Raw genomic sequence first — 14,902 nt, 5'->3', positions numbered from 1 at the left:
ACTTTTCCTAAAACAACAGAACAATGTACAATATATATTTTTTTAAATATTTGTTTTTTAGTTGTAGGTGGACAAAGTGTCTTTATTTTACTTATGTGATGCTGAGGATCAAACCCGGTGCCTCATGCATGGTAGGCAAGTGCTCTACCTCTGAGCTACAACCCCAGCCCAATTTACCATATCTTTAGCAACTTCTTTTTAAAATTTTTTTAGTTATAGATGGACACAAATCTTTATTTTATTTATTTTTATGTGGTGCTGAGGATTGAACCCTGGTCCCACCCGTGCAAGGCCAGTGCTCTACCACTGAGCCACAATCCCAGCCCTCATTGCTGTTTTTTAATATAGTTTTAAATCTGATAGGATAAGGCTCCTATTTTTACCTCAAAATACATGTTTGAATAAAAAAGAAATAACATTTATTTGGTCTGTTGTTGTTGTTGTTGTTGTTGTTGTTGTTTGGTACTGGAGATTGAACACAGGTGCACTTAATCACTGAGCCATATCTCCAGCCCTTTTTATTTTTTATTTTGAGACAGATTCTCACTAATTTGTTAGGGCCTTGCTAAATTGCTGAGACTGGCTTTGAACTTACGATCTCCTGCCTCAGTTTTCCAAGCCCCTGGGATTACAGGTGTGTACTGCACCTGGCAAGTATTGTTTTTTTCTTAAATATAAATCTTATTATCCTGAGTTAAGTTGCTTAACAAATTTTCCATATTTTGTTATTTAAAAAAAATTTTTTTATTAGTTGTAGTTGGACACACTAGCTTCATTTTATTTAATTATTTATTTATTTTTATGGGAGTGCTGAGGATCGAACCCAGTGCCTCATACATGCCAGGCACTCTACTGCTGAGCCACAACCTGTATTTTGTTATTTTTTATAAATTGTCTTTCTCTTTTCATTCATTTCCATATGAATGAACCTAATGAATAAGAATTCAGTAGATTTTTTTTCCACTCTGTTTGTAGCCTTAAAGATTTTCTCAGTTGATTATTTGCTGTATTTTGTTGATTTCAGAATTATAATCATGCTATCCATAGAGATGCTATTTTTATTTTTATTTTTATTTTTTCGTGTATTAAGCTATTTTCCTCTTAGTATTGGTTTCCATCCTGGTAGCTTGTAGGAGAGACCTGGAAAGGCTGTTTGGTGTACGGTGTAAAAAGAACTGACTCTAGTGCTTCTCTCAGTATAATCTTGGTACTTTGTTGTTTTTTGTTTTCTCATTTCTTGTATTATTGGAGATTGAATCCAGGCCTCATGCATGAGCACTGTACCACTGAGCTATACTCCCTTTCAACTCTTTTAAAATTTTGTTTTGAGACAGTGTCTCGCTATAAGTTGCCCACACTGGCCTTGGACTTGTTATTCTCCTGCTTTAGCTTCTTAAATAGCTGGGATTACAGCAGTGCACCACCAACCTCAGCTGGTGTTTTTTAATTTTATGATAAATTAGTTAAGAGAAATATGTAATCATCATACCAAATCAACTTTTTACAACAAACACTTGGTTTGAGTCAAAAAAACCATCACTTTCTCCTTGTAGCATTTCTAAATTTTATCTACTTCTGAATCATATTTTAATGAGAAACATTTTTTAACCAAAAGTGTTCTTCAGTTTCTGATTGTAGTAGTTGTACCCGATGCCTTCCATGGTGGCCCTCAGTGCTCAGTGTTACTCCATAGCACACCACACAGGTGCACCCCTTGAGTCTGATGAGGGCTCCCTTGTGGCCTTGCCTTCACCAAGAATCACTGATTTCTAGTAACACAAAATAGCCTCCCATGACAATACTGAAAGGCTGCTCCCAGGTTTCAGTGCCAGTGGAAGGAGCTAAGTTGCTTAATAAAATTTCAATATTTCGTTACTTTTATACAAAATATTTTTCTCTTTTTTTGGGTTTCATATGAATGATCCTAATAGATAAGAATTCAATTGATTTTCCCCTCACCCAACTTATAGCCCTTCTCCCATACTGGGGATTGAACCCAGGGATGCTTTAGCACTGAGCTATATCCAGGCTTTTTTTATTTTTTGAGACAGAGTCTCACCTAAGTTGCTGAGGCTTGCCTCAAACTTACAGTCCTCCTGCCTCACCCTCCCAAGTCTCTGGGATATTTATTGGTGTGTGCCACACATTCTTTGATTTTTATGTGGTTGGTTAGCTAAAAGCCCATCTACTTGATTGCAAGTCATTGATCAGGCTTTGTCTGAGCAATGGGACCTCATTATTTTCCTACTTACCTTAGAACAAACTGAGAAATTTAAAACCTGAAACATTGTGTAAGCTCATTTCTAAGATAATTAAGTAGAATAATAGCTACAATATATAGTTGATTAATTGGGAGCTGGAGATGAAACAGAATGCTAGTGACTTGAAGCACACAGAGGCATATAGAACTGTTCCTATTCTTAGAAAGAAATCTGAGACACAAACTTTTAAGTGGAACAAAATGACCACAGAAGTGATTTAAGACTAAAACCAAGATGTTTATAATCATTGGTGATAATTCCTGAATAATCATAATGGAACGCTTGTTATGCATGGCTCTATAATTTGTGATTATTGTAGTCTGCACTAGAAATTGCATGTCTTTTTGATTATTGAAATTATTGGGATGAAGAGCACTGTCAATTTTTGTATTAATTTGTATTTCAGGTGGGCCAAAATATCCCAACCTAGAAGCATTATTAAAATTGCATCTAGGAAAAACTTGAGTGGGGAGGAATCATATTGTTACTCTGAGGGAATTGCAGTTTTCTCCTGTTTCTCTTCCATCAGAGTAGTCTCATTCTACTTAAATTCTCCATTCCATACAACCTTTTCAAATTTTTTGTTAACTTAGATTTAATTGCTGGACTGGAGTGGTACCTTGTACATGTGGCTTTGTGCTGCATGGACTTGGGGATTGGCAGCTGTCCCTACTAGACTCCTTGCCAACTTAAGAAAGGTGGTGATTGCCTGTGAGTTGTGAAGTAATACAGAAAGCAGCAGTGCTCCCATCCTTGTGAAGTGCACATGACTAATTCATACTTACACAAGGTTTTTTTTTTTTTTTTTCCCCCTCCTTTCCTCACTCTATCTGTTCAAATTGATGGTTCTTTCACACCTGATGATGCTTCTTTCAAATGCCCGTCCTTGGTGTTTCTCCGAAGCTTTGTGCACCGAGGGCGACCTGAGCCTTTGGATCTTCACTTGGGCATGTTCCTACCCACCTTGCTTCACCAGGCCACTGCGGAACAGCAGGAGCGTTTCTTCATGCCTGCCTGGAATTTGGAGATCACTGGCACTTATGCCCAGACAGAGATGGGTCATGGTACAGTGTGTTCAGTCTACCTTCTGGGTGGGGTGGGCTCCTGCCAGCTGGGCAGGTATGGAGTGCCCATCTCCTGTTAGGAATGGCACATCAGCCAACTACGAGCTATTTAAAAGAGCTCCTTCTGCAGAGTCCAGGTTTGGACATAGGTAATGATTTGGTCATGGAAATTAAAGTGATGTTATCATAGTGATTTTCTGATTAATTTTTTATGGTTCCCATTCAAAAGGTCAAGAATGACAAATTAAGCCTTATTTACTAAATGATTTTTCAAGTTCATTCATGTTGTATAGAATCTACACATAGAATTTGAACCCATGTATTTTCTTTGTTACTGTCTGATTACTGCTGATACCCTAATGCACCTTTGCAGATCCCAGAAGTACATATTTAATTGTATGTATGTTCTTTGGCTTGCATGAGGGAAATGAGTATCTTAGTATAATGAAAATTTGCAACATTTTATGCCTTGAAGTTATTTATATTTTGATTTAGTAAATCCAGAAAAGTTCTGAAGGTGGCTTGACCAGAAAAATTAAAAGATAAGCCGTACTTTCAGGCTGTTGGCTTCAGACTTGGTATATAGCACCTTTCTTTATTTTCCACCCTCATCTGCCCTGCTTCATGAACCTAAATGGGGCTGAAGGTAGTAGCTGTTCCTCTTATTTGTTCTGAATTGGTGTCTCTTTTGCCATTTATTTAGTTCTTCCTACTTTTTTTCTGCTCTGAGATTTCAGAAAACCTACTGTATTGCCTCTTAATTCCTTAATTCTGTAGAGTTGCCTTTTACTACTCAGTGCTGAATAGTAGTTTACAGGATTTTATAAGAGGCATAGCAAAGTAATTCAGTTCCTTGTGCATTTGAAAACATTTTGTCTTTATCTGTTCTGTTTAGTATATTTTTGTTTTTTTCTGTTAAAGTTTCTTTGGTGAAAGGAATATAAGTGCCTGGGTTCTTGACTCCCCTGCAGGGGAAGACTGAATTGCTCGTAAACTAGCCATTTCTGTTACTCATCTTGAAAATTTTGAAATATTTTATAGTTTAAGCATTCAGTGAGATCTGGCATTATCCAAGTAGTTTGGTAGAAGGTCCTCAGTATTTGCTTAGTAGAGTTTAATTAGAGTGTCACCAGGGACATTTTTCTATGGTTCTTTTCAAATAATTTTAGCTTTTTTTTTTTTTTTTTTTTTTTTTTGTGGTGCTGGGGATCGAACCCAGGGTCTTGTGCATGTGAGGCAAGCACTCTATCAACTAAGCTATATCCCCAGTCCACAATTTTAGCATATTTGTATTAGACTTTAAAACACAAGTTCCCATCGTATCTTTAGTAAAACATGAAACTAAGAACCCTTCCCCTGTCGTACTTGTGGCCCAGCTAGGATTTTAAAAGTCTCTCTTTAAGGCCTTTTTCTTCAATGAATATACCTTTTTAAGTTCTTATTTTCCATCCTAGCACTCATTCTGAAATAAATTATCAATTTACAAAAAAATTTTAAAAAAACTTTAGCTAAAGTCTGTTCCTGTCACTTATTATCTCATTTTCAGTCATAAGTAGCTCCAGGATGTTGAAATGGTGTGGTAAACACAGTACACATCGTGGAAATTTGCACAATTGAAACTCAGAGATGGGTTTAAAAGGACAGTAAACTTCCCTGGTAGGATCATACATTACAATCTTAGGAAAATACAGTTCCAAGCTTCCTTTGCATTTTCTTTTGGTTGGTCTAAAGAAATGTTACAAATTAACTAAATCAGATGTAAAAATGGAACATGCATGATATATACCTTTTCAGCCTATGGAAAACTGTCTGATAGAATGGGAAATTAATTATCAACCATTTGTACTCATCTACAAATGTAGTGTTGTTAGGGTTTGCTTTTCTCTGAGATACTAGAGCTATGAACTGGGCAGGAAGTTTTACCCTGCACCACTATTTTTACACATGTTTATCCAAAGGAAATGTAATTTTTCCATAGGAACTCATCTTCGAGGCTTGGAAACCACTGCCACGTATGACCCTAAAACCCAAGAGTTCATTCTCAACAGTCCTACGGTGACCTCCATTAAGTGGTGGCCTGGTGGGCGTAAGTGAATTTTTTAGCATTTATTGGATATTTTGAAGATTTGTAATGAGATTATATGTGCAATGTAGACCTTACGTGAGAATATCATTTTGAAATGCAGAAAAAAAAATTTAAGTCTTTAAACTATTCATAACTTCCTTTCGTGTTACATATTATACATCTTAGCACAGAAATGACTATTATGCTATTTTTCTTAGTTTTTCATCAAATGTTCCCACATATTACCATACTTTCCATCATCATCATTTAAAATAACTTAATATTGGGCTGGGGTTGTAGTTCAGCGGTAGAGTACTCACCTAGCTCATGTGAGGCCCTGGGTTCAATCCTCAGCACCACATAAAAATAAATAAATATATATCGTATCTTTACGTAAAACATGAAACTAATGTCCAGCTACAACTAAAAAAAATATTAAAAAATAAATAAAGTAACTTAACATTATCTTACCAAACAGTTGAGTATTTTTAAAATTTTTATTATACATATATATATATATATATATATATATATTTTTTTTTTTTTTTTTTTTTTCTAAGTACTGGAAGTTTAACCAAGGGATGCTTTACCATGAAGCCACATCCCCAGTTCTTTTTATTTCTTTAAATTTTGAAACAGGGTCTTGCTAAGTTGCTGAGGTTGGCTTTAAACTTGGGATCCTCCTGCTTCAGCTCCTTAGCTGTTTTTAGTATTTTTGATTCTAAATTATTGTCTTGGGATGTATAGGTCAGATGGCATCAATGGTTGAAGGATTTTATTATTCACATTATTTTTGCTATATGACATTATATTTTGATATGAAGAAAACTAGAATGCAAAAGAATGAATATTATCTCTGGAAGTGCTAGCCAGAGGCCGTCCTGCCCCACAGGAGATTGTACAGTGGTGGGAGGGTTTTTTTTAAATCTCCGCTTCTTGGTGTGGTAGCCACCTACCACATACGGTTTTTGAGCAGTTAAAATAAGGGTAACTAGGGAACTGAAACTTTTATTTAATTAGAATTAATTAATTAATTAATTTCACATTTGTAGTTGTAAATGGACACAATACCCTTTAGTTTATCATGTGGTACTGAGGATTGAACCCAGCATCTCACGTGTGCTAAGCAAGCCCTCTACCACTGAGCTACAAACCCAGAAAAGAAGTAATTTAAATTAACATTATGATGGTTATCCTAAAATTTTCTTTATGTAAATACGTGAGAAATTTTTTTTTAGAGAGAGAATTTTTTAATATTTATTTTTTCGGTGGACACAACATCTTTATTTTATTTTTATGTGGTGCTGAGGATCAAACCCAGTGCCCTACACATGCCAGGTGAGCGTGCTACCGCTTGAGCCATGTCCCCAGCCCCATAAAGCTGTTTTTATTTATGTTTTTTTTTAAAGAGAGAGAGGATTTTTTTTTAATATTTATTTTTTAGTTTTCGGCAGACACAACATCTTTGTTTATATGTGGTGCTGAGGATCGAACCTAGGCCACATGCATGCCAGGCGAGTGCGCTACCGCTTGAGCCACATCCCTAGTCCCCATAAAGCTGTTTTTAAATGAAGAATTGCTTTGCCAAAATTTAATAAATTTTAATAACTGAACTTAAGTGACTTCTTTCTGAAAACTAGTTGGAAGACTGTCTTAAAAAAGGCTGTCTAGGGCTGGGGCTGGGGCTCAGTGGTAGAGTACTTGCCTAGCATGTGTGAGGCACTGAGTTTGATCCTCAGCAGCACATACAAATAAATAAAATAAAGGTCCATCAACAACTAAAAAATATTTTAAAAAATGGGGGCTGTCTAGACAACTTGCTCTGGCTTATGTTAATTTAACACACTGTTGTCCACTCTTCTGTTTGTACCTTTTAAAAATATAAGAGCATCTGCCTGCTCACTGTCTCCTGTTCTCTTTGATATTGCAGTCGGGAAGACTTCAAATCATGCTATAGTTCTTGCCCAACTCTTCACTCAGGGGAAGTGCTATGGATTACATGCCTTCATCGTACCTATTCGTGAAATTGGGACCCACAAGCCCTTGCCAGGTAAGGAATGTTCATTGGATGTCAAGGTGAAAATTAAACTGAGCACTTGCCTTGCAAAAAGGGTAAGGCACAACTAAACAGGAGGCAGGAAGTTGCATTAGGGATTCAAGAATCTCATGTCTTTCTGTCATCTGCTGTAGGTATTACTGTTGGAGACATTGGCCCCAAGTTTGGTTATGAAGAGATGGACAATGGCTACCTAAAGATGGACAACTATCGTATTCCCAGAGAAAATATGCTGATGAAATATGCCCAGGTATATTTAGCTAGAAAACAGGGCCCAGGATGCCCAGCATGGGGGTGTAATGGCTACTGATAACCATTGGTAACCATGGGCTAGAATAACATGTTTTTATAAGGTGATGATGTTTTTATTTTTGATGCTTCTTTTATTGTGGCAGTGAAATCAGGAGCAGTTGACAGGGGTGAAGAACATAACCTAGTTTTTAAACTCTGGTTCTCAAACTTTTACATGCTTTAGAATGATCCGGAGGACTGGTTAAAAAGCAGGCCTTGCCCCCAGAATTTCTGGTTTAGTGAGTCAGTGTAGGCACTGAGGTGTACTATTTCAGACAAGTTTCCTGGTCATTGCTGATGCTGTTGTTCCAGGAACGTCACTTGGAGAACCATTAAACTACCACTGGGCTCACAGAAGGAAGCATCAGTTCCATATTGTTCTTCCAGGTGAAACCTGATGGCACATATGTGAAACCTCTGAGTGACAAGCTGACCTATGGGACCATGGTGTTCGTCAGGTCCTTCCTTGTGGGAGAAGCAGCTCGATCTCTGTCCAAGGCCTGCACCATTGCCATCCGCTACAGCGCTGTGAGGCATCAGTCTGAAATCAAGCCAGGGTGAGGATAGCATCTGAGATGGTGTAGTACTGATATTGAGATATCAGAATTAAATATGACTAGAGAAGATTCATTAGCTGTGAAAAATTAGCTAGGGTGGCTGGGCACAATGGCCCATAGCTATATTCGCAATTACTCAGGAGGCTGAGGCAGGAGGATTGCAAGTTTAAGGCCAGCCTGGGCAACTTAGTAAGACCCTGCATGAGACCTTGGACTCAGTCCCCAGTACAAACAAACAATAACAACAAAAATACAGAGTGGCAGTGTACTAGGCCTTTTTCTTAGTATCTAGACTTCCTTGTTTTGAGAGGAAAGATGAGAATAACCATCTTACTGCTGCCCCCCACCTTAGGGCTGGGTATCTGACCCAAGGTGTCAAGTGTTTTAAGCCAGATTTTACCACTGAACTATATCTTGAGACCGCCTTATTATTTTTTAGCCTTCCAAGTAAATAGAAATGATGTTATTTGAAGTATTATAAAGGATATGTTCAAAACACTGAAATCAGTATGAAAGTAAGTAATGTAACCATTACTGATAATGGTTACAAGTTGTATATAATGGAAGTAGCATTAAACTTGATTCCCTTAAGAATAAAGAAACTGAAGCTGGAGAGTATAGCTCAGTGGTAGAGCACTTGCCCAGCATGTATGAGACCCTGGGTTTGAACCCCAGGGCTGCAGAAAGAGTCCAGTGAGAGCTGGGCGTGGTGGCACATGCCTATAATCTCAGCAGCTCAGGATGCTAAGGCAAGAGAATCATGAATTCAAAGCCAGCCTCAGCAACTCAGTGAGACCCTGTCTCTAAATAAAATACTAAAAAGGGCTGGGGATGTGGCTCAGTGGTCGACTGCCCCTGAGTTCGTTCCTCAGTACAAAAAAAAAAGGCCAATAAGAGCAGACCTTGGGGCTGGGGTTGTGGCACAGTGGTAGAGTGCTTGCCTTGCACATGTGAGGCCCTAGGTTCGATCCTCAGCACCACATAAAAATAAATAACAAAATAAAGATATAAGAAAATTAGAAAAAGAGAGAGAGAGCAGACCTTTATTAATTCTTAACACTTCAGAATATTTATCTCTATGTATTTGGTCTTCTCCAAGATTGTGGTCAAAATAGCTGATTCACCATATGGAATGCTGGACCTTGTTGGCATCCCGTTCCTTTTATGAGGTTATTTAGCTTTGGTTTTGTGTGTTGCCCAAGAAGCGTGGTTTCCTTAGTCATACTGGAAAGACTAGGATGGATGGGACTTTTGCACCTATAAGATTTTGTCCATCTGTGGTGGTACAGAAAAGAAGCTAAGGGCATGGTCTTACAGAACCAAAGAAACTAGATTTAAGTTGAGGATCTGCCACTCATTAGCTGTGTGACTTCTGATTCTTAACCTATTTCTTATGTGTAAAATGAAGATAATGACAGCTATTTTGCCGGGTCTTTATGAGGATAAATAAGTGATTCAAGAGTGCTTAGACCAGAACCTGGCACATGGCATTTTCTGACTAAGCTTTTATTACTTTTTTTCTTTGTCTATGTAATTTAGTGAACCAGAACCACAGATTTTGGATTTTCAAACCCAGCAGTATAAACTCTTTCCACTTCTGGCCACTGCCTATGCCTTCCAGTTTGTAGGCGCATACATGAAGGAAACCTACCATCGGATTAACGAGGGCATCGGCCAGGGAGATCTGAGTGAGCTGCCTGAGGTACATGTTGAGTCTCATTACTAGTGGGTGCCCTTCTGTTTCACATTTTTTTTTTTAAAACAACTGTGTTTGTTTGTTTGTTTGTTTGTTTCTTGGTGCTGAAGATTGAACCCAGGGCCTTGTACATGCAAGGCAAGCACTCTACCAACTGAGCTATATCCCTAGCCTCTGTTTCACATTTGCCTATTGGGAAATGTTCAGAAGAAACTACACAGGGTGTTTTCTGAAAAGAATGACGTATTCTTGGTACTTTAACTGATTGAAAGTGGGTCAGATACAAAGATGATTTTAACTTTTTGGGTTTTGTTTTTAAGTATCATAAGTATTGAACCACAGTGGTCATTTGTCAGTCAAGGGAACATGAAAAGGGGTGACTTTTGCTAAGTCAAATGTTCAGAAGTGAGTGTGAGAGTGTTATTAATTCAGGCCGGTCAGTTGACTGCTGCTTCACTTAATTTGGAGAGCAACTGACGGGTTAGAGAAAGGTGTGTGTTATCTCATTGGAACACAGACACTGAGCACCATAGGTGTTCTTACGGACTGTGCTTGTCCCCCAGCTTCATGCCCTCACTGCTGGGCTTAAAGCTTTCACCACCTGGACGGCAAACGCTGCTATTGAAGAGTGTCGGATGGCTTGTGGTGGTCATGGCTATTCTCATAGCAGTGGTATTCCAAATATTTATGTCACTTTCACCCCAGCCTGTACCTTCGAAGGAGAAAACACTGTCATGATGCTACAGACAGCCAGGTGAGAACTGAATTCACGATGTCTCCTATTGATTTGAGTCCTTTCCATGGGTTCCTGTTGCCATGCTTTCTCACACATGTGCATGTATATTTGTTTGCAGAAGACATAGTTTGGCACCTGTCTTGACTCACTGTTTTTATCTGTGGTCAGTCTAGCAGGTCTGAAACACCTGTCACGTGGTGTAGTCTGTTTCAGGAGTGGGGTTACTAAAAGTACATGTACTGGTGATTTTAGGTTCTTGATGAAAAGCTATGACCATGTGCACTCAGGAGAGCTGGTGTGTGGCATGGTGTCCTACTTGAATGACCTGCCCAGTCAGCGCATCCAGCCACAGCAGGTGGCAGTCTGGCCAACTGTGGTGGATATCAACAGTCCAGACAGCCTGACAGAAGCATACAAGCTTCGTGCAGCCAGGTGAGCTCACCCTTGAAAGCTCAAAGACCCAGCTGTGGGGGCTTCTGGGCAGGGTAGATTAGAGAAGGCATGAGTACTGTGGATCATTTCCTCAGCTCTCCACTTTTCCTTCATTTCCTTAATAGACTAGTGGACATTGCTGCGAAAAATCTTCGAAATGAAATGAGTCACAGGAAAAGCAAGGAGGTAGCATGGAACCTAACTTCTGTTGACCTTGTTCGAGCAAGTGAGGTCAGTAGTAGTTCTCTCCCCTCCCTATGCCCACCCCACTTTTCTTTATTGTCCTGGTTGCTGTGTATTGGGGTCTTCCCCAAGGTCCCCACACACTGTTTTCTTTTTTACCTAGGCACATTGCCACTATGTGGTAGTTAAGCTCTTTTCTGAAAAACTCCTCAAAATTCAAGATAAATCCATCCAAGCTGTTCTAAGGAACCTATGCCTTTTGTATTGTCTGTATGGAATAAGTCAGAAGGCAGGGGATTTCCTTCAGGTAAGAATTCTTTAAGTAGAAAAATAATTATTATCTATTATAGTTTTTTGTATATAAACCTCTGTCCACATACATATTTTTATGTATTTATTTTGGTTTACTTTAGGGGAACATCATGACAGGGTCTCAGATTACCCAAGTGAATCAGCGTATAATGGAGTTGCTCACTATAATTCGCCCCAATGCTGTTGCTTTGGTTGATGCATTTGATTTTAAGGATATGACGCTGGGCTCTGTTCTTGGCCGTTACGATGGGAATGTGTATGAAAACTTGTTTGAGTGGGCCAAGAAATCCCCACTGAACCAAACAGAGGTAAGAAACACATTCTTTCTGCCTTCTGAAGTTCTTCATTTATTTTTTTGTAGGGCTAGAGATGGAACCCAGGATCTCGTGCATGCTAGCAAGGCAAGCACTAGGTCACTGAGACACACTCCCAGCCCACTGAAGTTCTTTTTTTCAGTATGAGGTAGAAAAGGCCTCTGGAAAGCCCAAAAGCACTGTGGCCACTTTATTTGCGCAACAGATTCAGTTTATTGTGGTTTACTCCCACAATAAACAGGGTTTTAATTTCCTTGAATTTTTTTTCCCTTGAATATTTAATAACTAATTGAACACTTTATTTTGAGACAGAATCTTGCTAAATTGCCAAGAACTTACAATCCTTCTGTCTTGGCCTTCCTAGTCCATATCTGCTCAATTTGACTCAAGTTTTTTTTTTTTTTTCTTCCTAATTTGAATCTGAATCCAAATGAAGCCCAGATAACTTCTCATTAAAAGTAGGCTATTTACATGGCAATATGGCAAGGTTGTAACAGTATTTCTGCCCTCTCCTTTCTCTACAGGTCCATGAATCTTACCACAAGCACCTGAAGCCACTGCAGTCCAAGCTCTGAAGTGTGAGAAGGACAAGTTATGGTGGCTCCAGAAAGCAGCTGTGTGCATCTCTTTCTCCTACCCAAGGCACACATCTGTGCAGAATCTTTATCACATTCATATAGCTGTAGAACAAATGATAAATTGGCCCTTTTTCTCTTTTTATAAATGAAGAAAATAATGAACAGATTTCAGAGATTAAATTGAAAAAAGGATGCGTTCTAAGTGCAATTAACACTGAAAGAGACTTCTCAAGCATTCAGAAAAAACTAAAGAAATGGCAGTGTGACTTCCATTTGTAATGCTGCTGATCCCCGTTAGGTCATGACTTTTGATAATTAGAATTTATCTACTAAGTACTTAATTATTTTTTGAATTTTAATTTCTAATCACTGGAATCATGGGCTATTTAAGTGTGTTTAAGCAAAAGTACTTTTTAAGTGGGGCAAAATCCTTCCAAGCTTTCCTGCTAGATGACCTATTGCTCCTACTAGGACTGGCTAAAAAGTAGGACTGAAGAAGTGGGATGGGGAAAGGAATAATAGAAAACCTAATGTGAGTAAATGTGTGCTTGGCACATTTCCTGTGTGCTTCTTTCCTTTGCTGATGTGTTGCTCCCTTCTGACCCACATTAGCATTTCCAAGAGGCCTCTTTGTCTTACTAGTTAAGAATTCATCACCACTGTAGGGATTTCTAACTATCATTCTAGGACTATGACTCTTTTTTGTCTTCAGATTCTTGGACAGGAATAGATAGCAAAGTTATTTCTATATATGACATTTGGGCATTGCTGGGGCCTCAGTCAGTGTGTTCATCTTCTCCCTCCCTCCCTCCCTCTTGCATTCCTCTGAAAGAGGTACTGAAGAAGGGAGGAAAACATTCCTTAGTAGAGTACATATAGGCAGAATCTGCATGCAGCTGTGGCACTGCTGTAGTTTTGGTGACCTAAATTAACTAGATTTCCTGGGACAATCCAGATTTTGTGTTCTGTCTTCTAGGCATAAGCCATTAAAATACTTGGAGGCTACTAAGTGTTTGGCATTAGAAAAATAAATGAAAATTTCACTTAGGTCACCACTTATACCCAGAAAAACCCTTTGATACAAACCATGTGTTCTGATTTTTGTTTAGAAAATATAATTGAAACGACTAAAGGGTAAATGAAAATTCCATAGATTGTTTCCTATTATCTGGTTTTGTTGTATGTTTCAAGGAGCTTTATGAGTTGCTAAATTGTTCTTCCAGTTGAAATCTAATTTGCACAATCATTCTGTATTTAAAGGTTTAACCTTTTAATGAAATTTTTTTAAAAATCAATGTTAAAAAATATCACTTGATTTTTTTTTTTTCTTTTCTTTTTTCAATACTGGGTATTGAACACAGGGGCTGTCTACACTGAGCTACATTCCCAGCTCTTTTCATTTTTATTTTATTTTTAGGCAGTATCTTGCTAAATTGCTGAGGTTGGCCTCACTTAAAACCTCCTGCCTCAGCCTCCCAAGTAACTGGGATTATAGGCATGGGCACTGTGCCAACTCACTTAACCTTTTTTTTTTTTTTTTAAAGGCTTTTTGTGATCCCTTATTCATGAAAAAGTTTCTAGGACAGTTTCTGATAATAAATTCAATGGAAACAATTTCCTTCTATGAACCTGACATAAAATTTGTCCCACGGGAGCTGGTAATATGAGTGAGACTTTTAGGTTACAACAGAAATACTGTCTATTGACACTGCCTTAATTTTTTCTCTCTGAGAACTGATAATTGTGTTACGATTGAAGAGTTGCACTGTCACTCATTGGCTGTATATTGACAATTCAGATTCTGGAAAATTAAGAAATGAATTATATGACTCCATATTAACCTGTTAAATGTAGAATTGCCAGGCATGTTGCATGCCTGTAATCCCAGCTACTGGGGAGGCTGAGGCAGGAGAATTGCAGGTTCATTTGCCCAAGAAACTTAGCAAGTTCCTGTCTTGCTAAGTTTTTAAAAAATATTTTTTAAAATAATAAAATGAAAAGGGCTGGGGATATAGCTCAGTGGAGGCACTTGCTTAGCATGTGCAAGGCCCTAGGTTCAGTTCCTAGCAAACACAAAAAAGGAGTTAATTTCAGAATTAGTGTTAAAATGCTGTATTCACAGGTGAACATTTATAGGCAGCATTTTATGGTGTCTGAACTGACCCACCTAATCCAGCTACATAGAGCTGGGATCAATCTTAGCAGATTTCAGAGATTGTGGGCCCAATCTTCATTCAGCATCTTGAGTTTTATTTTAAAACTAAATATGACATTTGATACTAGTATTTTTCTTAATATTGGAATGTTTTTGTCTTGAACTTTGTGCAATGTAATCAAAGATTAAAAATGTAGTAAAA

The 14,902-nt window shown here is 38.2% G+C and overlaps 1 protein-coding gene across 2 annotated transcripts in view; it reads left to right on the top strand.

Moving 5' to 3' along the window:
• Nucleotides 1-14,902, top strand: part of Acox1 (acyl-CoA oxidase 1) — a 26,197-nt gene extending 11,295 nt beyond the window's left edge. The window contains exons 3-14 of one of the 2 annotated variants that reach the window (XM_026404784.2): nucleotides 3,165-3,325; nucleotides 5,304-5,411; nucleotides 7,321-7,440; nucleotides 7,581-7,696; nucleotides 8,125-8,294; nucleotides 9,834-9,996; nucleotides 10,554-10,744; nucleotides 10,979-11,158; nucleotides 11,284-11,389; nucleotides 11,505-11,648; nucleotides 11,755-11,961; nucleotides 12,492-14,902. In XM_026404784.2, coding sequence (XP_026260569.1) covers nucleotides 3,165-3,325; nucleotides 5,304-5,411; nucleotides 7,321-7,440; nucleotides 7,581-7,696; nucleotides 8,125-8,294; nucleotides 9,834-9,996; nucleotides 10,554-10,744; nucleotides 10,979-11,158; nucleotides 11,284-11,389; nucleotides 11,505-11,648; nucleotides 11,755-11,961; nucleotides 12,492-12,542 — 1,717 coding nt within the window. In that variant the 3' untranslated portion in view covers nucleotides 12,543-14,902. The remainder of the gene's footprint in view (nucleotides 1-3,164; nucleotides 3,326-5,303; nucleotides 5,412-7,320; nucleotides 7,441-7,580; nucleotides 7,697-8,124; nucleotides 8,295-9,833; nucleotides 9,997-10,553; nucleotides 10,745-10,978; nucleotides 11,159-11,283; nucleotides 11,390-11,504; nucleotides 11,649-11,754; nucleotides 11,962-12,491) is intronic. The other variant, XM_026404785.2, reaches the window with a different exon arrangement.

The sequence above is a fragment of the Urocitellus parryii genome, chromosome 7 (genome assembly GCF_045843805.1).
Source record: "Urocitellus parryii isolate mUroPar1 chromosome 7, mUroPar1.hap1, whole genome shotgun sequence".
Classification (NCBI taxonomy): Eukaryota; Metazoa; Chordata; class Mammalia; order Rodentia; family Sciuridae; genus Urocitellus; species Urocitellus parryii.
This window is presented reverse-complemented; position numbering and strand designations above follow the sequence as displayed.